The 23,174-nt window shown below is 41.7% G+C and overlaps 1 protein-coding gene, 1 non-coding gene and 1 pseudogene across 2 annotated transcripts in view; 2 read left to right on the top strand and 1 right to left on the bottom strand.

Moving 5' to 3' along the window:
* The first annotated feature begins 2,150 nt into the window (after positions 1-2,150).
* On the top strand, positions 2,151-3,267 carry LOC103230808 (peptidyl-prolyl cis-trans isomerase FKBP3-like; annotated as a pseudogene).
* Positions 3,268-7,123: 3,856 nt separating this feature from the next.
* The window catches only part of ERO1B (endoplasmic reticulum oxidoreductase 1 beta), a 67,060-nt gene continuing 51,009 nt past the window's right edge, over positions 7,124-23,174 (top strand). Inside the window, exons 1-2 of the mRNA XM_007989877.3 lie at positions 7,124-7,457; positions 19,164-19,283. Of these exons, the coding sequence (XP_007988068.1) occupies positions 7,356-7,457; positions 19,164-19,283 (222 nt within the window). The 5' untranslated portion in view covers positions 7,124-7,355. The remainder of the gene's footprint in view (positions 7,458-19,163; positions 19,284-23,174) is intronic.
* LOC119619895 (U2 spliceosomal RNA) lies at positions 21,482-21,671 on the bottom strand. Its single transcript, XR_005236332.1, has one exon. It is a non-coding gene; the product is annotated as a U2 spliceosomal RNA (small nuclear RNA).

Below are 23,174 nucleotides of genomic sequence, written 5' to 3'. Positions count from 1 at the left end.
TAAATTGAGATAGTAAACAATACCCAGTCAATGAACAAGCGTTTACTGACTATTGTTCTTAGGCAGTAACCACTAAAGGGAATACGGTACAAAAAGATAGAGTCTACTAAAACTTTGCACTCTAGGTGGGCTACAATACACATACACAGTGCACAGAAAAGCTCACGCTAATGCAGAGTGGCAGATTGCTAGTGCTACGTGAATACTGTGTGTAGGAACTGCCATAGGGCTCCACTGATTCACTTTGGACTACAGAGATGAAATGATTCGCCATCCACAGAAGAGGGGAACATGGAGTGGGAAGCGGGGAAGGGAAGCATAGAAATAAAGAGATGAGGGGAATCATTTCTATTTGAGAGTAAAACAGAGTCCATCTGTAATCAATGTAAATCTGTTTTTGGTTTTTTTTTTCTGTTCTTCCGGCTTCTCAACATCAGTCTGTTTTTGTACATGGTGTCAGTGTGACTACACTTCCAACACAAATAAGGTTAATCTTGATCGAAACACTTTTTGAAGCGGCTTCGTTGTCTGGGGTAAATATCCAGGATTCATCATCTTGCGCCAGGAAGATTTAGGACAGGAACACACACGAGGAGTTTAGGAGCAGAGGCTTAATAGGCAAAAGAAACAGAAAGGAGACTAGCTCTCCAGTGAGAGAGAGGCTTCTGCAAGGAAAGACCCGTGGGTGGTGGAGTGCCCTGGGTTTTGTAGTTTGGTTTGAGGAGGCGGTGTCTGATTTACATAGGGCCCACAGATTGGACGGATCAGTACATTTACATAGCGGGCGGGGAAGACTGGCTACCCCACCCGAATCTTATTATGCAACTGAACTTTGGCCACTGCCAAAGAAAAGGGAAGTTGAGGCCGCTAATTTGAAGATGTCTAGTCCCAGGCAGCTTTCTTCCTGCCGGTATTCACCCCTGCAAGCTTCCAGTTTATCTTCTATTGCCTGCAGCTCGATTTTACGCGCTGCTCTTTGTTAGAAAATGATTTGGGGGCTGCTTTTCATTAAAAAGAAAAACCTTACTGAGGACTCCCATACCCTCACTATCTGCCTAAGTAGTTTCTTCTTAATTCCCCTGTCATTTTGACACTATCCATTTGAAAAGCACACTGAGGTCATCCATAGTTGAGGCTGTTTGGCTTCACTTAGAATCATAGGAAATACAGTCATGGCTGGCCCTAGTGGAATGACCATCTATGTCCCTCTCAAGCTTGTTCAACCCGCCTTCTTCTGTCGTTGTTTTTAGTTTAGTTTTAGGCTTTTAGCGGCCTGAAGTCATAGTTTTAGTTTCTCTCTCTAGTGATAAGCAGAAAAGAGGGATGAGGAAGGGGCTTGTTAAAAGAAAAACTTCAGCCGAATTCAATTTAAAAGAGTTTAACTGAGCAATGAACTATTTCTGAATTGGGCGGCCCCCAGAATCACAGCGGGTTCAGAGAGACTCCCGCGCAGCCGCGTGGTGGGAGACTTATGGACAGCAAAAGGAAAGCGACCTGCAGGAAACGGAAGTGAGGTACAGAAACAACTGGATTGGTTACAGCTTGGCATTTGCCTTATTAGAACACGGTTCAAACAGTTGACTCCATTTCTTTGGCGAAAACTTAGTGACTGGCACAAGTGTGGGCTATGGTTGGTTTATGCCTCCAGTTGTTATAGTTCATGATGTACAGAAATATCTTTCGGCTGAAACTAAATATGTAAGGAGGCAGCTTGCGGCTAAACTTAACAGGCTTTAGTGGCCCAGCCAGAAACAAAAACTAAGAACCCATGACTGTATTCTCTCTCTCGGACACCCCTGCGACCCACTGTCATGGCCAAATCAATTACATACTATCATTGCTTACAATGAGGGAGTGGCGCTGATTGACATAGCTAGCCCTGCTCCATGTCGGATTAGGAAATACAAGAGGTTCATAAATTCTTCCATTCAAAAAATGTGGTCAGTTTTCCTGTACCTCACTTCCAGGTAATTAGGTTCATCTAACCCAGCTGGTGACAGTAAATCATAAATTACATAAGCTGCAATAGGCATACTGTTGCCATTTCTGGTCAGCCAGTGTCCTGATGCATGCTTTTTGGTATACTACAATCAAGACATCCGTGGGAACTGTGGCCGGCTGGCTCAGTGAGGCACAGGCAGTGGGGGAAGATGGCAGCGGCCATTCCACTGCAGGCGTGAACCCTGGAGCAGCTGCACAGTAAGCACCTGCCCAAGAAGGACTTTATCAAGTTTCTGCAGGACCACAATTCAGATTCGTTTCTTGCAGAACATAAATTATTAGGAAACATTAAAAATGTGGGCAAGACAGCTAACAAGGACCATTTGGTTACAGCCTATGACCATCTTTTTGAAACCGAGTGTTTCAAGGGTACCAATATGGTAAGTGTTTGCAAGTGAAAAATGTGAAGCTTAATGAAGATAAACCCAAAGAAACCAAGTCTGAAGAGACTCTGGCTGAGGGTCCACCAAAATATGCAAAATCTGTTCTAAAAAAGGGAGATAAGGCGGGGCGCATTTGCTCATGCCTGAAATCCCAGCACCTTTGGGAGGCCGAGGCGGGCGGATCACCTGAGGTCGGGAGTTCGAGACCAGCCTGACCAACATAGAGAAATCCAGTCTCTACTAAAAATACAAAATTTGCTGGGTGTGGTGGCACATGTTTATAATCCCAGCTACTCGGGAAGGCTGAGGCAGGAGAATCACTTGAACTCAGGAGGTAGAGGTTGTGGTGAGCTGAGATCGTGCCACTGCACTCCAGCCTCCAGCCTGGGCAACAAGAGCGAAACTCTATCTCCAAAAAAAAAAAAAAAAAAAAAGGGAGATGAACAGCAGTGAATAACATCTCTCCTTTTTGGGAGATGGGGAGATGTTGTTCACTGCTGGTATACAGGAACACTACAAGATGGGACTGTTTTTGATACTAACATTCAAACAAGTTCGAAAAAGAAAATACTAAGCCTTTAAGTTTTAAGGTCAAAGCAGGCAAAGTTATCACAGGATGGGATGAAGCACTCTTGGCTGGGTAAAGGAGATAAGCCTCAATCGAAGAGTGAAGCAGAATGGGCTTATGGAAAGAAAGCGCAGCCTGATGCCAAAATTCCAACAAATGCAAAGTTCGTTTCTGAAGTGGAATTGGTGGATACTGATTGAAATAGCAGTGCTTCAGCTCTAAGGATATGAGCAACGATGATAAAACTTGGCCTTGAAGAAACTTATGTAACTAACTAGAGTTTGTTACTATTGGAAGGGAAGAGTCACCTGGAAAATTCAGTTAAAAGTAGTTTGAGGTGGGCAAATCATGAGGTCAGGAGTTTGACACCAGCCTCGCCAGCATGGTGAAACCCCATCTCTACTAAAAATACAAAAAATTATCCGGGCGTGGTGGCGCATGCCTATAATCCCGGCTACTCGGGAGACTGAGGCAGGAGAATTGCTTGAACCCTGGAGGCAGAGGTTGCAGTGAGCTGAGATCGTGCCATTGCACTCCAGCCTGGGTGACAGAGCAAGACTCTGTCTCAAGAAAAAAAAAAAAAACTTGTTTAACCTGATCCCAACTTTTCAGAAACGTAATCCCTTATAAATCCCTGAAGTCTAAAATGTTTTCCACTACAACTGTGTAAAATACTGGTCAAGGAGAACTTTTTCCTTTTACCTCATGTTGTAAACTAAATGGCTGAATAAAAACATATATACTTGGGGGGAGGGGCGTGGAAAGACAGCTGTGATAATGTAATGAATGTGTGAATACAAGCTGAGGCGAAGGAAGTGAATTCGAATGCAGTACTCAATAAGAACTCAATGTCCTGATGGAGACAACTGTTGCCTTTGTCTGACCTCTATTAAAAATAGAAAGTTGTTTGAGGCCAGCCTGGCCAACATGGTGAAACCCCATCTCTACTAAAAATACAAATATTAGCCAGGTGTGGTGATACACTTCTATAATCCCAGTTCCCCTGGAGGCTGAGGCATGAGAATCGCTTGAATCTGGGAGGTGGAGGTTGCAGTGAGATCGTACCACTGCACTCCAGCCTGGGTGACAGAGTGAGACTCTGTCTCAAAAAAAAAAAAAAGAAAAAGAAAAAGAAAGTAGTAGTATGTGCAGCTACCTCTGGCTCATTTCTTGTGGTCTGTAGGACTGTGAATCAAGGTGCTCACATTCTACCTGCAAGCTAAACTCCAGAAAGAATGCGAATTTTGATAGGAGGGACAGAAGACTAAAAGTGATGGGAATCGATAAGTATAATGGCAATGCCCTAGAAGAGACTGTTCAATCATGAGCTGTACTCTTTAAAGTCCCTGAATTCTGTCCTGATGGACTTACCTTTCTAGAGGAGTGTGGTGAAATCTTCCTCAGTACCGTAAGCAATTTGACATTTTTTTCATTTGCTATTTCAAAAAAATTAGAGCTAGAGCTGATTTTTGTGGCGTGCAGTCAAAGGGGTTTAGTTGTCTGCACTTTCTTCCTGTTTCAACTTCTAACCACAGCCTTGGGAATGGTAAGGTTCTAACTGAACATCATCTGCAGGAAGCATGGGTGATAGCACATTGCCACAGCCTCTCACAATGCCAGTTTCAGTGTAGCTGATTTTAGGGAAAGCAGAGGTAAATCAGCCAGAATGAGAGAACAAAGAGGAGGGCTGCCTGTTCACAAAGGAACAACCCCGCCATAGCATTCATAACAATGAACACTGAAACAGATCATGACAGACACCACTCTAAGTGAACCTTGGTACACTGATATCTCATGACAAATACCTGCTATTTCCAATTTCACTCGCCAAGAAAAATCTCATTTGTCCCTCGAAGTTATGTGTCAGGCTTCTGAGCTGAAAACAAGCAAACAGGGAGGTTTGTTGCTATGACTTTCTGGATTCTGTAACTAAGAGGACAGAAGCTATCTGACCCCTGTCTGCATTACAGTTCCCTGTCCACTTGGTCTCTCTCTCTTTCTTTTTTCACTCCACCCCCGAACCACTTTCTTCCTTTGTTCTTTAGTAACAAATATTTCAAGCCTCTGGAAGGCCATGAATTCTGCCTTTGATATCCAGGCACTAGAGAGTCCTTAAAGAACCTGAGATTTTATAATAGGAAAATTTATAACTCACAATTTAAAAAAAAGTTTTGCATAACAAAATCCCAGGAAGTATGTGTTATTGACAACATCAAATGCAGCACAGACAAGGAATTTTTTAAAAAGTCTACCAAACTTGATAAAAAGTTTCTCTTATCAAAAGCAGATTTATATGAAGGGAAGAAGGCAGCGAGCATATAGGAAGTATAGGTTTGAAAGAGAAAAGGAGACATGGAAAAGTAGCTGGAAAAACCAAGCAACAATTTTTTTTTTTTTTTTTTTGAGACAGAGTTTGGGTTTTGTTGCCCAGACTGGAGTGCAATGGTGTGATCTCAGCTCACTGCAACCTCCGCCTCCTGGGTTAAAGCGATCTCCTGCCTCAGCCTCCCAAGTAGCTGGGATTACAGGCATGTGCTACCTTGCCTGGCTAATTTTGTATTTTTAGTAGAGACAGGGTTTCTCCATGTTGGTCAGGCTGGTCTCGAACTCCCGACCTCAGGTGATCCGCTCGCCTCAGCCTCCCAAAGTTCTGGGATTACAGGTGTGAGCCACCACACCCAGCCCGTTTTTTTGCTTTTAAACTAGGGAAGATCTGGAGAGTTTGGAGGCAGAAGGGAAAGAGTTGCTGGAGAGGAAAAGGACAGGCAGGGCTGGCTTCATGGGCATGTGACCTGTACAGTCAGCAACCCCAGGACCCTGCATTTGGTTTAATGCTCTGCTGGTTCCGAAAGGTATAAACCACTATGTGGTAGGCTAATTAATGACCCTCTATTTATAGATCCTTATCCTAATCTCTGGAACTTGTGAATATATTATCCTACATGGCAAAAGGGACTTTGCAGATGTGATTAAGTTAAGGATTTTGAGATAGGATGGTCTGTAACCAATGTAATCACAAGGGTCCTTATACAAGAGAGACAGAAGAGCTAGGGTCACAAGAGAAGGCATGTGACGAGGGAAGCAGAAGGAGTGAAGAAGATGTGACCATAATGTGAGGTCATGAGGCAGGAAATGCAAGTGGCCTCTGGAAGCTGGAAAAGGTAAGGAAACACATTGTCCCCGAGAGCCTCCAAAAGCAACACAGCCCTACAGGTCCATTTTTGGACTCCTGATCTCCGGAACTATAAGATAATGAATTTCTTTTGTTGTATGCAACTAAATGTGTGATAGCTTCTTATAGCATCAATGAGAAACTAATACTTGCCACATAAACACAAGGGAGATGTATTATTCGTTTTGTAGAAATCAAAGACATTAATAATAGCAGTTACCATTTATTGAGTACTTCCTAGGTGCTAGGCACTACACTCAGGTTTTTCTGCATCTAATCTTATGTAGCCCTAGAACAAGATATGGGGTGGGAATTAAGGCCCAATAACTAACTAGAATGTTTTAGAGTTGGGATCTGCGCCCAATCTATGTCACTCTTAAGTTTTTCTGTTTTACCTCATCCCCATATTTCATTATAAACCTTTCGGTTTGTCTTCATTCTTTAGCATGTGTTATACTCGCACGTGTCAATCTAGGAGTCGGGCGGGGGCAGGGCAGGAGATGACATCCACATCTAGGGTGCACGAAATTAAAAAAAAAGCCGAAGCCACCTCTACGAGTCACAGGTGGCTTACATAGGCACCCACAGCAGATGTGAGGCTACAGGAAAATGAATGAGACAAAGAATACGCTTCAGACCGAAAGTCAAAGATCCCGCACCGTTAGTTCCTAACTCTCCCGCATACTGGGTGAATCCTGGAGCCTGGCGGGAGCCACAGCACGGACCGACGCAGGGAGCTCCCCAGCCTGGTTTCCCGGAGAAGAGATCGCCCCTCTTCCCCCGCCCGCACCTCCGGGTGTTTTGGAGGCCCGCGTGGTCCCGCCTCATTGGCCGCCGTGGAGTCCGAGGCCTCGGGGAGGCGGGGCGGCTTTCGCAGTTGTAGTTCCCGAGTCCTCTAGTTTGTGGGCTCCGCCTTCCTGCCGCAGCGCCTAAGCGGCCTCCCAGGACCACAACTCCCACAAGGTCCCGCGCTCGGGGGGCGTGGCCGATGAGCCGAGCGAGCTGGGGGCGGGGTCGCCTGGGGGATGATGTAGGGGAGCTCGCCTTTCCTGCCTCACTCGCAGCTGCCGGGTATTTAGGAGAGAGTCTCCCGCCTCCGGACCGGCGTGCAAACCTCTGATCCTGGAGCCGCTCGGCCGCTGGGAACCGTCCCCTTGGGTCGTCGCCCGGGCCGCCCGCCGTTCCCCGGCCCCGAGGGACCCGGCTGGCAGCGGCGTGGGGAGAGATCAGCATGAGCCAAGGGGTCCGCCGGGCAGGCGCTGGGCAGGGGGCAGCGGCCGCGGTGCAGCTACTGGTCACCCTGAGCTTCCTCCGGAGCGTCGTCGAGGCGCAGGTAAGCCCGAGTGATGGCGGGCCGGGAACCCCCGGCCGAACACCCGCAGCCGCTACCCACGGGCCGTGGCTGTGGCGCGGGGAGGGCCAGGCCGGGCCGGGCCGGGCCGGAACAGAGGTGATTTCTGGCGAGCAGAAAACCCGGGGAGCAGAGACCTGACCGTCCAGTGCGGGAAACATCTGCGAACCGCCCGCAGGGCGGGGGGGACGGCGACACTCCGGGTAATGGCAGTCAAAAGAGGAAGATGGTGACGGTCCCCTGAGCTGTTTTCGTTTTTTCCTCTCGATGTTTTAAGCGGCTGGGAGTGTGGCGGGAGATGGGACGGGCACGAACCCCCTCGGCTGTCTTGCGAAGGGGGCGAGCGCCTAGAGAAACGGTGACGTCCTTCCCTTCAGGAGTTAGCGAGGGAGGGAGACTGAGAGTAGGGGGCACTCCGCAGACCCCCGAGGCCCCGCCAGGCTCAGAGGAATTGGGAGGGGACAAGACTTCACTCACATGAACTTTCGGACTAGAGCTTTCTGGGCTTTTACCCTTCCTCGAGCACCTTCCCTTGCTCAAGATTGCTTTCTTTTTACCCAGCTGAGCTGTGTCTGCCAAGTGGCATCGCCACTTAAGTCCCAGTACGAGACTGGGGGGTCTGAGTCTGGCGTTGTGGCTTGTGGATGGAGGCTCTGGCTCAGGCAGTGGTGAGGTGCTGGCTGGTTGTTGATGTGAAGAGATGATTACAAGTGTTCTCAATGTGCTAGAAATCTAAGGCTTAGCTGACCAGATCCTTTTGCCTTCAGAGAGGTGTTTGCTTCTATTCAGTAGAATTTGAATTGATTGCCAGGTGCTGCTGCCTGTTGTCTGCACCTGCCGCAAGGGCCAAAAAAAAAAAAATAAATAAATAAAACGAAAGTCTCAGGGGGCCTGATAATGAGGGGGAGATGTCATTTGAAGCAATTAGTGCTCATCTAAGAAAAATTGAAGGTTGACTATGAGTGCAACTGTGAAAACATGTTTTTCTGAATTGAGTCACGTTATTTCATGGTTTTATGGTGCCCTGCACTAAATCCCAGAGTGCCTGAATGGTCCATTTGTGTCTGTGAACCATAAAAATAAAAGGGGCAAACTTTTTGGTGTTGGGGAACATGTTAAAATGCAGATTCTCCGGCCCTACCTCCAGATTATTGATTGAACGGATCTGGAATGTGGCCCAGATAACAGCATTTTAAACAAACATTGCAAGTACAGTAACTGCAGCAAAGTTATCTTTTTTGATTACCTCTTGGACCTCACTTGGAAAACACTGAAATAGAATAGATAGTGGTAGTCTGGGCAGACTTACGAAAGTACATTTTCCAAATTGTCTTTGGCAAAATTATTTTCTAGTCACTAGTTTCTGAGTGAAATTTACAATTAGATATTTTTCTAAAATGAGATTTCCCATTTTCTCTTTTTATATAGCATATATTTATGCTTATCTAGAAACTTCATTTTAGATTTTTTTCATTTACCACTAATTATGTGTAACTAATGTTTTATAATTTCACCTGTATTTTTAAAATTTTTGCATAGAGATGGGGACTTACTATGTTGTAGGGCTGATCTTCAACTCCTGGCCTCCAGCAAGTTTCTTACTTTGGCTTCCCAGGTGCTGGGATTACAGGTATGAGCCACTGTGCCTGGCTTGCCCCTGTACTTTTAATTTCATTGTATTCAGATGAATATAAATATAGTTCAACAATTAAAGATTTGTGAATATTTGAAGTAGCATTGTGCCAACAGTCTTCCAAGTGAATATATTTGGTTTTTGTTGCCAGCTATACTTTCTTTCTTTTTTTCTTTATTTTTTGAGACAATGTCTCGCTCTGTTGGCCAGGCTGGAGTGCAGTGGCATGTGTTGGCTCACTGCAACCTCTGCCTCACGGGTTCAAGCAATTCTCCCTGCCTCAGCTTCCCGAGTAGCTGGGATAACAGGTGCTTGCCACCGCACCTGGCTAATTTTTGTATTTTTGTTTGTTTGTTTGTTTAGTAGTGATGGGGTTTTGCCATGTTGGCCAGGCTGGTCTTGAACTCCTGACCTCAGGTGATCCGCCTGTCTCAGCCTCCTAAAGTGCCGGGATTACAGGCATGAGCCACCACGCCAAGGCCACCAACAGTACTTTCTACTGTACTGTTTTTCTTTTTTTTTTTTTTGAGACGGAATCTTGCTCTGTGTCACCCAGACTGGAGTGCGGTGGACCATCTTGGCTCACTGAAGCCTTCACCTCCCAGGTTCAAGTGATTCTCCTGTCTCAGCCTTCCAAGTAGCTGGGACTACAGGCGTGTGCCACCACACGCGGCTAATTTTTTATTTTTTAGTAGAGATGGGGTTTCACCACATTGGCCAGGCTGGTCTTGAACTCCTGACCTCAGGTAATCCACCCGCCTTGGCCTCCCAAAGTGCTGGAATTACAGGTGTGAGCCACCACGCCTGGCCTGATCATCTTTTGGATAGTACTTTAATCTGTAACATGGTTACAGATTATCTCATTTTATTTGATACATCTCTCCGAAATGGGACCATTGAGATAACTGAAGTTCAAGGAACTTAAATGTCTTAAATGAGCGAGTCACATTACAGTGGAGCCATAATGTGGAACCCCTTCTGGTCTATACAGTATGTTGGTATTTTCAATTCTCTCTAGTATAGAAAAGCAGAAGGAAAACAGGAAAATCAAAAAGTGGAATTCAGCCAGTTCTTTGACTTCATCCATATAACAAATTGGTAGAAAACTAACTGATAAAGGGAAGAATTAGAATTTTTGAAAACTACCTCTGTTTACAAGAATTCAGTCATTTTAGGAGATACATATTTTAAATGTTATCTCCTTCCAAAATAAAAGCAGAAAAATATTTTTGAGCACACAAAATGATACGCGTTTGTGTATCTCATGCCCCATTATCTTATAAATGAAATGTAAATATACTTTGTACTATGGTGAAGCACTGGAAGCTAAAGGCATAGTGCATACAAGTGATAGAACAATCTTCCTTTCAAAAGTAATTTCAATTAGATTCTGAATGCATTTCTGAGGTGGTGTAAAATTAAGGAATACACAGAACCCGTCAATAAATGAAAAGCCAGAAACTTAGAACTCAAATAGTGCTATACCAATCCATTACTCTGAGGGCTTCTCCTAAACCCTAAAGATCTTGAGCTACTTTAACAGTTGCATGGAGTGGAGTGGGCAAGAAATAACCCCGTGTCTGCCCAGTGAGAGGAAACTAATAGGAGGCTCCACCAAAATTCATTTCTCATTTACCCTTATATTGAGGAGGTAGCTGTTTGGAGCCTGCACTTCAAACAATTACATCCTCAATATAAGGGTAAATGAGAAATGAAACCCATTCTAAGTAAGGGGAATGCAAAGAAACTTGCTAGGAGAAGTGGGGAAGAAACTTTGAGAATTTGTTACCATGAGTCAGTCCTCACGCAGGTTTGCAAGCCAAATATTTATGCTTGGAAAATTCATAGCAGTCACAAATTTGTATGCCCCAGGTTACTAATAAAAGCAAATATCCATCACATCTGGAGGAATTTATTTTTAACTCAAACCTTGAAAAATTATTGAAGATAAAGTGCCAAGAAGAATAAACAGCTAGCAGTAAAATATCACAAAACACAAGGAAACAGGGCACCATGAATCAGATGTTAGACACAGACAACAGAAACAAACACATAATGACCTCAGGTTCTGAAATTATCAGATAGATAATGTAGTATCACTATGTTTAATGTGTTCAAATAAAAAGAAACTTGAAGTATAAAAGGGAAAAAAAAAGAATGGCCAAAAAGATTTTAATAGTAATGAATTAGAAGTTCTAGAACTGAATTTTAAAACTCAATGGATGGATTAAATAGCTGATCATATCCAGCTGAAGAAATGATTATTGAATTAGACAACCATTTCATGTCTTTTTTCTTTCTCCTTAATCCCCTATCACCTTTTCATCTATCCTTACTCTCAGTTCATACCTTACTAAAATTGGAACAATCAGAAGAGAAATTCCATAGAGTAACCGACATCTATCCATTTACTAGTCTCTGTACCCACATATTTTGACTTCCTGTTGGTTACCATTGATGAATTGTGTGCTTTTATCAAAGGCAGTCCCTTCACTTGCATGTGAGGTCTCATTCCTTCTTTCCCGCTCACGGACATGGCTCTAGTAATCTTCTCTTTCTTTCCTGGATCATCAGTTTGTCCTTCTCAAATGGAATTTTACTGTCATCATGTATTAGTCCATTCTTTTGTTGTTGTTGTTTCCTGGAGTAGAGTCTCGCTCTGTCACCCACACTGGAGAGCAGTGGCTCAGTCTCAGCTCACTGCAACCTCTGCCTCCCAGGTTCAAGCAGTTCTTATGCCTCAGCCTCCCGAGTAGCTGGGATTACAAGCTCCAGCCACAATGCCCGGCTAATTTTTGTATTTTTAGTAGAGATGGGGTTTTGCCATGTTGGTCAAGTAGGTCTCAAATTCCTAACCTCAAGTGATCTGCCTGCCTTGACCTCCCAGAGTGCTGGGATTAGAGGCGTGAGCCACTGTGCCTGGCTTAGTCCATTCTTGTATTGCTATGAAGAATTACCTGAGACTGGGTAATTTTTAAAGAAAAGAGATTTAATTGACTCACAGCTGTACGGGAAGCATGGCTGGGGAGGCCTCAGGAAACTTACAATCGGGGAAGTGCTGCACCCTTTTAAACAACCAGATCTCATGTGAACTCACTATCGGGAGAACAGAAAGAGGGAAGTCCACCCCCATGATTCAAACACCTCCCACCAGGCTCCTCTCCAACACTGGGGATTATAATTTGACATGAGATTTGGGTGAAGAGATAAAGCCGGACTATAGATCATAAAACATACTGCTAATTTTACTGTTTTAAAGTTATCTTTTGATCCACATATTCCCTCTGCCTTTGCCTATTTTTTCTGTTCCCTCTAGAAAAATTCAAGAGTTAGATTTAATTTATTCTTACTATGCTGGTTCTTCTATTTTTCAGCCCTTTCTAATCAGACTTTTGCTCCTACCACACCTCTGAAACTGCTCCTGGCAAGGTCACCAATATCTTCCTTGTTGCTAAGGCCAATGGTTGGCTCTTAAATCTCAGCTTTACCAATTGACGGCATTTTTTCACAACTCATCACTCAATCTCCTTAAAATTTTTATTCTGACATCCTGGATATTAAACTTTTCTGGTTGTCTTCCTGTCTAGTGGACCAGTCTGTCTTAGCATTTTTTCTTTGTTCCTCCCCTGCCCTTGACTACTAATCGTTTGAACCTCAGGGTTCAAATCTTGTACTCTTTCTTCTCATTATCTTAGTCATCTCTTCTGGTCTCTTAGCTTTAAATACCAGATGTACAGTAGACTCTTAGTGTTAGTCTCCAAGACTAGGATTCTCAGCTCTAGATCTATGTATCCAACTTCTTTTTCGATATCTCGCCTTGGATGATTGATATCTCAAACTTGATATAAACCACATTTCTGATCTTTTCCCCCAAATCTGCTTTTTCCACAGTCTTCCCCAACCCGTCCCCCGCCCCCCGCCTTATACATGAGCTCCAGCCAAATTGGCCTCCCTGTTGTTCTTAAACATGGCAGATACGTTCTTGCCTCAAAGCCTTTGTACTGTTTCTTCTACCTAGCACCCTCTTTTCTCGTGTATTCATGTGATTTGCTCTGTTAGATTTCTGCTAAAGTGTCACTTTATCTGACATGTCTCTTGTCTTAAATGTCCCTGAGCATACAAATCTAAAAGAGAAACCTTCTATCCTCACCAAATTCCTGTCACCCTTTGCTTAAAACTCCCCAATGGCTTCCTGTCTCACGTGGTGTAATCCAAAAATATATTTGGTCTTTATTTCTGATTCCTGACACAGAGCCCTTTAAAACCCTTGGAATTTCTTGAGTCATAGGAGTGCCTTTTGTTACTCATAATGAGCCCCTTTCAATCACACTTGTGTTTATAGTAATGAAATGACTTAAGACAGGGACCCTACATAGCTTCAGGATGGGGGGCTGGTCACCACAAGGACCCAAGTGATTAGAAAGTTGAAACTTTTAGCCCCACCAACCTCCAGGAAGGGGAGAGGTGGGTGCTGGGGATTAGCTCTGTAAGAACTCTTGAACAACTAGATTTGATGAGTTTCTGGGTGGGGAACACCTTGACTTATTGGGAGGGTGGCATGTTGAGAGAGGGCAAGGAGGCTCTGCACATCCTTCTGCCTTAGTAGCTTGCCCAATGCATCTCTTCCATTTGGTTGTTACTGAATTGTATCCTTTATAATAATTGGTAACTAAGTAAAGTGTCTTTCTGAGTTCTGTGAGCCATTCTGGCAAATGATCAAACCCGCGATGGAAGTGCTAGGAACCCCCAAATGATAGCCAGTCAGAAGAACAAGTGGCTCAGGACCTGAGATTTGTGTCAGGAGTGGGGCCATCTTGTGGGACTCAGCCCTTAATTTGTGGGTCTGCACTGATGGTGGATAGTGTCAGAATTGAATTATTGGACACCATCCAGTTGGTCTCAGAGTTGGAGAATCGGTTGGTGTGATAAAATAACTCAGATTCAGTAAAAGCTAAAATCTTACAGTGGTCTGATTCTCCTTCTTGCCTATTGCATAGTCCTCCTTATTCCTCACAAACACAGGACAAGCTTACTGCTTAGGATCTTTGCACTCACTCCCAGTGCCTGGAATGCTGTCTCCCCCGCCCCCCCATACCTGCATGTCTTACTCCTCGCCAAAATTTCACTGACACCTTCTGTAACTGTCCCGTTTTAAATGGTTAGCAGCCCCAGTTCTGCAGTCTGTTTCCAGTCCCTAGGTTTCTTCTATATCACTTTATTACCATCTGACATTCTGTACTTGTTCATTCATTTTGCACCCCCTTTTCCCTTTGAGAATGTAAACTCCTTGAGGGCAGAGATTTTTGTCTTTTTTTTTTTTTTTCTAATTTTATATCTCCAGCACTTAAACAGTGCAAATGTTATGTTGGGCCTCAGTAAATAGGCTGAATTAATGAATAAGTGAATGGAAGATAGATGCAAATAAATTATTCAGAATGAAATCTAGAGAGACAATGGGACAATAAATATTAAAGAGAACTTAAGATACCTGGAGAATAGAGTGAGAATGTCTAATACGTCTAATTGGAGTTCTAAAATAATAGAATAGGGAAGAAGCAGTATTGATTTCTGCAGATCAGTATGAAGAAGATAACTTAACAGAAAAGTGAATCAAAGATATAAATAGACATTTTACACAAGAAGAAATATAAATGTCTTGTAAAACATATGAACATTGTACCTCATTCGTGCAAATAAGAAAAAAGATAACTTTTCATGCTAAATAGATTGGCAAAAATTAAAGCATAGATTAATGTTAAATATTAGTGAGGATATGGGCTGGCACAGTGGCTCACACGTATAATCCCAGCAATTTGGGAGGCCGAGGCAGGCTAATCACTGGAGGCCAGGAGTTTGAGACCAGCCTGGCCAACATGGTGAAACCCATGTCTACTAAAAATACAAAAATTAGCTGAGCATGGTGGCATGTGCCTGTAGTCCCAGCTACTCGGAAGGCTGAGGCACGAGAATCACTTGAACCCAGGAAGTGGAGGTTGCAGTGAGCCAAGACTGAGACCCTGCACTCTTCCTTGGGTGACAAAGGGAGACTCTGTCTCAAAAAAAAAAATTCGTGAGGATATGGCTCAACAGTAACTCCCATTCATTGTTGGGGGACTGGTCAATTGGTACAACTGTTTTGGAAATCATTTTGCCATTTCCTGAAAAAGCTGAACATATACTTACAGCAGTTCCATTCCTAAGCATATAACCTGGAGAAACTTTTTTTTTTTTTTTCTTTTGAGACAGGGTCTGGCTCTTTTCCCCAGGCTGGAGTGCAGTGGTGTGATTTTGGCTCACTGCAACCTCGATCCCCTGGGTTCAGGTAATCCTCCCACCTCAGCCCCTTGAGTAGCTGTGACGACAGATGCTCACCACTAGACCTGGCTAATTTTTGCAATTTTATAGAGATAGGACTTCGCCATATTGCCCAGGCTGGTCTCAGTTCTCCTGTGTCCACCTCCCAAAGTGCTAAGATTACAGGTGTGAGTCATTGTGCCTGGCCCAACCTGGAGAAACTCTTGCATGTGTTTTTATACCAGGGTATGTGTCCAAAACCGTTTGTGTAGCAATGTTCTTTAGCCCAATCTGGAAACAATCTAAATATGGATTGCGGTAATTTTCTATTGCTGTTGTGACAAATTGCCACAAATATAATGACTTAAAACAACATAAATTTATTATGCTGTGGTTCTGGGGGCCAGAATTCTGAAAATGGGATTTACGGGGTTAAAATCAAGATGTCAGCAAGGTTGCATTTCCTTCTGGAGGCTCCTTTTCAAGCTTCTAGATATTGTTGTGATTTTTGGCTTATGGCCTCTTTATTCCTTCGTCTTCAGAGCCAGCAGTATGGCATTTTCCAGTCTCTCTCTGACTCTGACTCTCTCATGAAGAACTTTGGAACTATACTCATCTCACCTGAATAATCCACTACAGTCTTCCCATCTCAAGATCCTTAAATTCATCACATCTTTCAAGTCCCCTTTGCCGTGCAAAAATAATATATTTGCATATTTCAGGAATTAGGGACATCTTGGGGGTGGGGCATTCTGTCTACTGTATGCATCAAGAGTAGAATGGAGAAATTATGATATTCTAATAAAATGTAACACTTGCAACAGGGAAAACGAATGAGGTACTACAAACTTCATCATCAGATGCCATAATAAAGTGTTAGCCAAAGAGGCACATCCCAGAAAAATTCACACATTAGATTCCATTAACATTAAAGTTCAGAAACGGGGACCAAAAACCTCAAGCATATTGTTTAGGGATGCATTACCAGAAAAGGAAAAATTGATAACAAAAACAAGATTTATTTCTACCTTTACGGAGAGGGAGGTAGATGTAATTAAAGAGGAGCTTAAAGGATACTGGCACTATTTATTTCTATTTTTTATATTTTTCCTAAGATTCAGGGGGTACTTGTGCAGGTTTGTTACATGGGTAAGGGAATTTTTCAGCTCTTGTCCCCCCCTGTCCTCCCCTTTTGGGGTCCCCAGTGTTGTTTCCTTCCTTATGTTCATGTATACTCATTGTCGCTCCCACTCATAAGCGAGAACATGCAGTATTTGATTTTCTGCTTTTGCATTAATTCACTTAGGGTAATGGCCTCCAGCTGCATCCATGTTGCTGCAAAGGACATGATTTCTTTTTTTTAATGGCTACTTGGTATTCCGTGGTGTACATGGACCACATTTTCTTTATTCCATCCACCGTTGATGGGCACTTGCCTACATGATGATTGCATGACTTCACTACTATGAATAGTGCAGTGATAAACGTTCAAGTGCAGGTGTCTTTTTGATATAATGATTTCCTTTGGGTAGATACCCGGTAGTGGGTTTGCCGAGTCAAATGATGGTTCTACTTTTAGTTCTTTGATAAATCTCCATATTGTTTTCCATAGGTGTTGAACTAATTTACAGTCCGACTAACAGTGTATAAGCATTCCCTTTTTTCCACATCCTTGCCAACATCTGTTTTTCTGTTTTACTTTTTAATATGATACTGGCAGTGTTTAGAAGCTTTTAGTGACACACAGGTGTCTGTCTCAGTCGTCTTTTAAAGGTTATAAATATGGACATGTCAACTTGGTGAACCCATCCCCTACCACAATTAAAATGTTTTAAAGAAGTAAAATATGGTGCTTTATAAACTAAAAGTCAACAATTGAAGAAAAATTTGTAAGAAATAACAAAAAAACTCAAGCATATTGTTTAGGGATGCATTACCAGAAAAAGAAAAATGGATAACATAAACAAGATTTATTTCTACCTTTAGAGAAAGGGAGATAGATGTAATTAAAGAGGAGCTTAAAGGATACTGGCAGCATTTACTTTGTTATTTAATTATATATATATATAAAATTATATGTATATATTTTATATATATCAGTAGATAAAATATTTTTAAAACCTAGAGAGCTTTTTGGTTTGTATTTTTTTCCTGTTTAGGGGCTAGCATTTGAAGTCTTTACAAACATATTTCAGACTGCGGGGGAGCTGAAAGAAAAAAGTAGAACTCGCTGTCTTGTAAGTAGTAAGTGAGAGCAATGGAATGAAATTTGGGAGTTAGTGATAGGATCCTAGTGAGTCGGACAGCAAAGTAAATATAATTCTAGAGCCAAAATTCTGATAATGATCACTTAACTCAAGATAATATAGCCCTAACTCTGTTGAAGGGAGTCTGGGGCACATTTATACTCCTAGGGAGGGAGAGTGAGAATGAAACAGCTTGCAAGGACTGGTTTCCATTTTCTGACCATTACTCGCATATATTCCTCCTATGGACCATATAAATAACCTTAAACAGGCCGAGACCCATTTTTTGTTTTTTGAAGATTTTAGTTGTAAGTTCATATGCAATTGCAAGAAATAACACAGAAATTCCATTTACTCTTTATCTGTTTATCCCAGTGGTAACATCCTGTAAACATGTAGTTCAGTGTTACAACTGGGACATTGACAGTGATAGAATCTACTGATCTTACTCAGATTCTCCCAGTTTTACTTGTTTTGTTTGTGTGTGTATGTGTTAGTGCCATACAATCTTATCACATACATAGGTTCATGTATTCACCATCACAGTCAAAATACTGAACAGTTTCATCACCACAGATATTCCTCCTGTTGCCCTTTTACAACCACACTATTTCCTTCCTACCCTACCTATCCCACCTTCCATCCCCTTCCCTAGTCCCTAATCCCTGGCAACAGATAATATGCTTTCCCTTTCTAAATTTTTTTCATTTAAAAAGTGTTCTGTAAATGGAATCATATAGCGTGTAACCTTTTGGCTTATTTTTTCATTCAGGATAATTCCTGGAAGATAAATCCAGATTGTGCATATCAGTCAATGAGTTCCATTTTTAATTTAGCTGAAGATTGTTTTATGGAATGTTGGGACTCTAAATTCACTTCGGAAATACCAATTTCTCTTCTTGGATTAGCAAATAATCTTTGAATAGTGGATAAGATCATAGATTTTAAAGTCTGATAGATTGGGAGTAAGTTCCATTTCTACTCTGGAAAAATTACTATAAGGCTACTAAACCTTAATTTCCTTATATGTAATATGAAGATTATAATACCTCATTCATGGAATACTTTTAAAGAGGAAATGAGATAATATAAAGCTCTTAATACTGTGCCTATCATGTAAGTGTTCCATAAATGGCCGCATAAAGGAAAGATAAAAGACATGGGTTACTACAGCAATATTATTACAGTCTGTAACTTCTAGGTTAGGTTGGGAAGATACTGCCTTCATATTCCAGTGGCCACTTGGATTTCATATATGTTTAAGTAGAGGAAGGAGAATTCAATAATCTTCAAGTGCTAAAGAAAAATGTTCTTACAAATGGATATAGCTGATCTTTCTATTGTTTTTTTATTTCATTGACCACAGTAAAAAGTAAATTGACTGCTTTAATATTATGTCTTAATCAGCAAGTACTGGCTAATTTGAACGAATAAATTACATTTTTATATAATAGTGTAGATTTGTTAAGGTTGAAACATCAGTAGTTTACATATTTTAAATTCTATAAATTCTAGGTCACTGGAGTTCTGGATGATTGCTTGTGTGATATTGACAGCATCGATAACTTCAATACCTACAAAATCTTCCCCAAAATAAAAAAATTGCAAGAGAGGGACTATTTTCGTTATTACAAGGTAAGGTTTTAATTTTGTATTCTGTTGATATCAAAGGTTTATATGTGACCTTTATGATCCTTTTGGAAACCCATTTCAGTTCCTCTCAGCACCCTGTGTATATCTTTCAACGTTGAATTTATTATGTATCGTAGTGAAAACTTATCGATCTTTTTAAACAGTACAAATCTTAGCCCCCTTCCTTTGTACGGGGAGTTCCTCATTTTTCAGTTTTGGTTTTGAGGCAGAGACTCCTCTCTCTACAGAAGCTGAAAATGCCACAGACTTATTTTGTCAGCCTCTCTTATAATATAGTTCCACCATCTGGACACACCTACTGAGCCTTTGGGTTGTTCTGATGGCAGTGTGCTAGCATTGTTAGCAGCGCACAGTACCGCAGCAGCAGCTTTGTTGGACCTCCTTCTGAAAGGGCTGGCAAAACAGGCTGAGACTTCAGGTAGACCACTACCAATAGTAATGCTCCAGAATTGGTTCTTAAATCTGGTAATAGTCTACTCTAGACCTTTACAAAAAAAACCAGTGATAGTTTAAAGGCAGCAGCAATCTTTAAATATAGCAGTAAGGCAATATTCAAAAGAACAGTGTTTTAAATTTTGGAACAACATTTTATTTTGTTTTATTTACTTTATTTTATTTTTTATTCTTATTATTATTTTTGAGACGAAGTCTCACTCTGTCGCCCAGGCTGGAGTGCACAATCTCAGCTCACTGCAACCTCCACCTCCTGGCTTCAAGCAATTCTTCTGCCTCAGCATTCTGAGTAAATGGGATTACAGATGTGCGCCACCACATGCAGCTAGTTTTTGTATTTTTAGTAGAGACAGGATTTCGCCATATTGGCCAGGCTGATCTCAAACTCCTGACCTCAGTTAATCCACCTGCCTCGGCCTCCCAAAGTGCTGGGATTACAGATGGGAGTCACTGTGCCCGACCTAAATATATATATTTTATTATTTAATAATATATGTATGTTTTTGTTTTTGATTTTTTTAGAGACAGGGTCTTGCCATGTTTGCCCAGACTGAGCTCGAATTCCTGGCCTCAAGTGATCAGTCGATCGATCTATCTATCTATATTTTTGTTTCCTAGGCTTAGGTCAGCTAAATTAATTTTTTTGTTGTTTTTTTTAGACAGAGTCTCGCTCTGTCACCCAGTGCAGTGGTGCAATCTCAGTTCACTGCAACCTCCGCCTCCTGGCTTCAAGCGAGTTCTTCTGCTTCAGCTTTCTGAGTAGCTGGGATTACAGGCGTGCGCCACCATACCTGGCTAGTTTTTGTATTTTTAGTAGGGACAGGGTTTTGCCATGTTGGCCAGTCTGGTCTCAAACTCCTGACCTCAGGTGATCCACCTGCCTCGGCCTTCCAAAGTGTGGGATTACAGGTGTGAGTCACTGCGCCTGGACTAAATATATATATTTTATTATTTAATAATATATGTATGTTTTTGTTTTTGCTTTTTTTAGAGATAGGGTCTTGCCATGTTTGCCCAGACTGATCTCAAATTCCTGGCCTCAAGTGATATCTCTCTCTCTCTCTCTCTCTCTCTCTCTATATATATATATATATAAAAATCTAGTTTTATATATATAATATATGTTTATATATAAATATATATAATATATGTGTTTATATATATATGTGTGTGTGTATATATATATATATATTTTTTTTTTTCCCCTAGGCTTAAGTCAACTAAATTAAATTTTTTTGTTTTTTTTTCAGAAGAGTCTCGCTCTGTCACCCAGGCAGGAGTGCAGTAGTGTGATCTCAGCTCACTGCAACCTCCGCCTCCTGGGTTCAAGCAATTCTGCTGTCTCAGCCTCCCGAGTAGCTGGGATTACAGGCACCCACCACCACGCCTGGCTAATTTTTGTGTTTTTAGTAGAGATGAGGTTTCACCATGTTGGCTAGGCTGGTCAAATTAAATATTTTTGAGGATTAAAAAAAATCTAGTATCTTGTGCAGAAAGATAACAAGAGAATTAAAGATTTCGAGACACAACTCTCTTTCTTGTCAGCACCAGGAATATCCAAAAACGGTGATGAATGTTTCTCCTCTATACAAAATCCTTTAGGAAAGCATATTTCATGAATTTATTTCAAAGAGTAATCTATACCTAAATAAACTATTGAGTGTCTGTTACTCTAGGTATTTTATATACAAATAAGACATGTGCTTCTTCTTTTTTTTTTTTTTCTGGAGGAGTGCACCGTTCCTGGAAGTACTGCAATACCAGGTCGATGCGTGGAGTGGATGCAGCAAGCTCCTATTCCATCTCCCTACTCCAAAAATCCATAAATATATTCTTCTCGGATAGAGGATGAATCAGATATTAAACTGATAAGAACAGATACTACACTTGAGCTTAGCCAAAAGGCCGAGAAGCAATGGGAGAGACAGGTGCTTCTTTAAATTCCCACCACTAAATCTATAAATCTAAATGCATTTGTAGCTGCTTTCTCTTGTTTCTTTTCTACCATTACATTGAACTATATGAAATTTTTACTTTTATCTTTCAAAAATGGTTGAACATGCCAGTTTCATATGGGTCAATGTAATACAATGGAGGAAGTGTTTCTTGTATCAAAGACCATCTCTTCACAAGAGGTCCAGTTCACATCTCTACATAATGTTATGTCCCTCACTCTTTCACTCCTTCACTTTGGGTTTGTATCTTCTGTTTCTCTATCCCTAACAGGCTTGGTCAATGGAAGTACTCCAATATTTGAATGTTTGAATGAATATCTCATTTAATCTTCGCACCAAAATTTTCTCAATATTAGCCACATTTTTCAAACAAAGAAGTAATAGTTTTAGGTATTCCAGGTAGGGTATTTTTGTTGGCTAACAAACAGAACAGAAGATTTATTAAGAAAAGATGTGGAGTAGCTAACAAAATTAAAAGATAAGCTGAGGAAGCGTACTTCAGAAAAGATAAAACTGAAGCTGGAACTAATGACCATTTTCTTTAAGGAATCACTGGAATTTTGTATCAAATTAACTATTTTCCCATATTTTCCAAATTTTATGGAAGAGTTGTATTTCTGTCCAGGAAGGGTCATATGACCCATTGGACCAAAAGAAGGAAGGACACCTTGGCTGACAGTCTCACTTGCATGAGTAAAAGTGGAGTAATTGTTTCCCAAAGGGAAATTAGGGACTGTTACCAAAGAAGGAATAATGGAAGTTAGTTAGGCAGAAATGACAATGTGGCTTTTGGCTACTCAACAAACTCTCTCATTCTTCCTCTTACACATGCAGTTTGAAAACGTACTGATCAACACAGTGAACTTATTCCATATGCAACCAAAACATACTCATACCCTCTCACAGGGGAGGGTTAATGCTGTGATCTAGTTAATGCATTCAGCTGTAACTCTAGGATATTTGGGTGATATCTACTCCTCTTTTTGTTCTGTCAACCTATAAAAGAAAGAAAAAGGAATATACTCTACCTACAACAGTGGCAAAAAAAGGAAAGCTTTAAAAAGAAAAAGCTAAGAGAAGGGGTTAATTTAATTTATTATTATTATCATTATTATTATTATTATTATTATTATTTTTGAGACAGAGTCTTGCTCTGTCGCCCAGGCTGGAGTGCAGTGGTGCGATCTTGGTTCACTGCAACCTCAGCCTCCCAGGTTCAAGTGATTCTTCTGCCTCAGCCTCCTGGGTAGCTGGGACTACAGGCCCGTACCACTACACCTGACTAATTTTTATATTTTCAGTAGAGACGGCATTTCACCATGTTGACCAGGCTGGTCCACAACTCCTGACCTCAGGTGATCCACTCGCCTTGGCCTCCCAAAGTGCTGGGATTATAGGCATGAGCCACCGTGCCCAGCCAAAAAGAGGTTAATTTTAAACACATACCACGTACATACTTATGATT

This window comes from Chlorocebus sabaeus, chromosome 25 (genome assembly GCF_047675955.1).
Source record: "Chlorocebus sabaeus isolate Y175 chromosome 25, mChlSab1.0.hap1, whole genome shotgun sequence".
Lineage (NCBI taxonomy): Eukaryota > Metazoa > Chordata > Mammalia > Primates > Cercopithecidae > Chlorocebus > Chlorocebus sabaeus.
The sequence above is the reverse complement of the archived record's forward strand: the minus strand, read 5'-3'. Positions and strand labels throughout refer to the sequence as shown.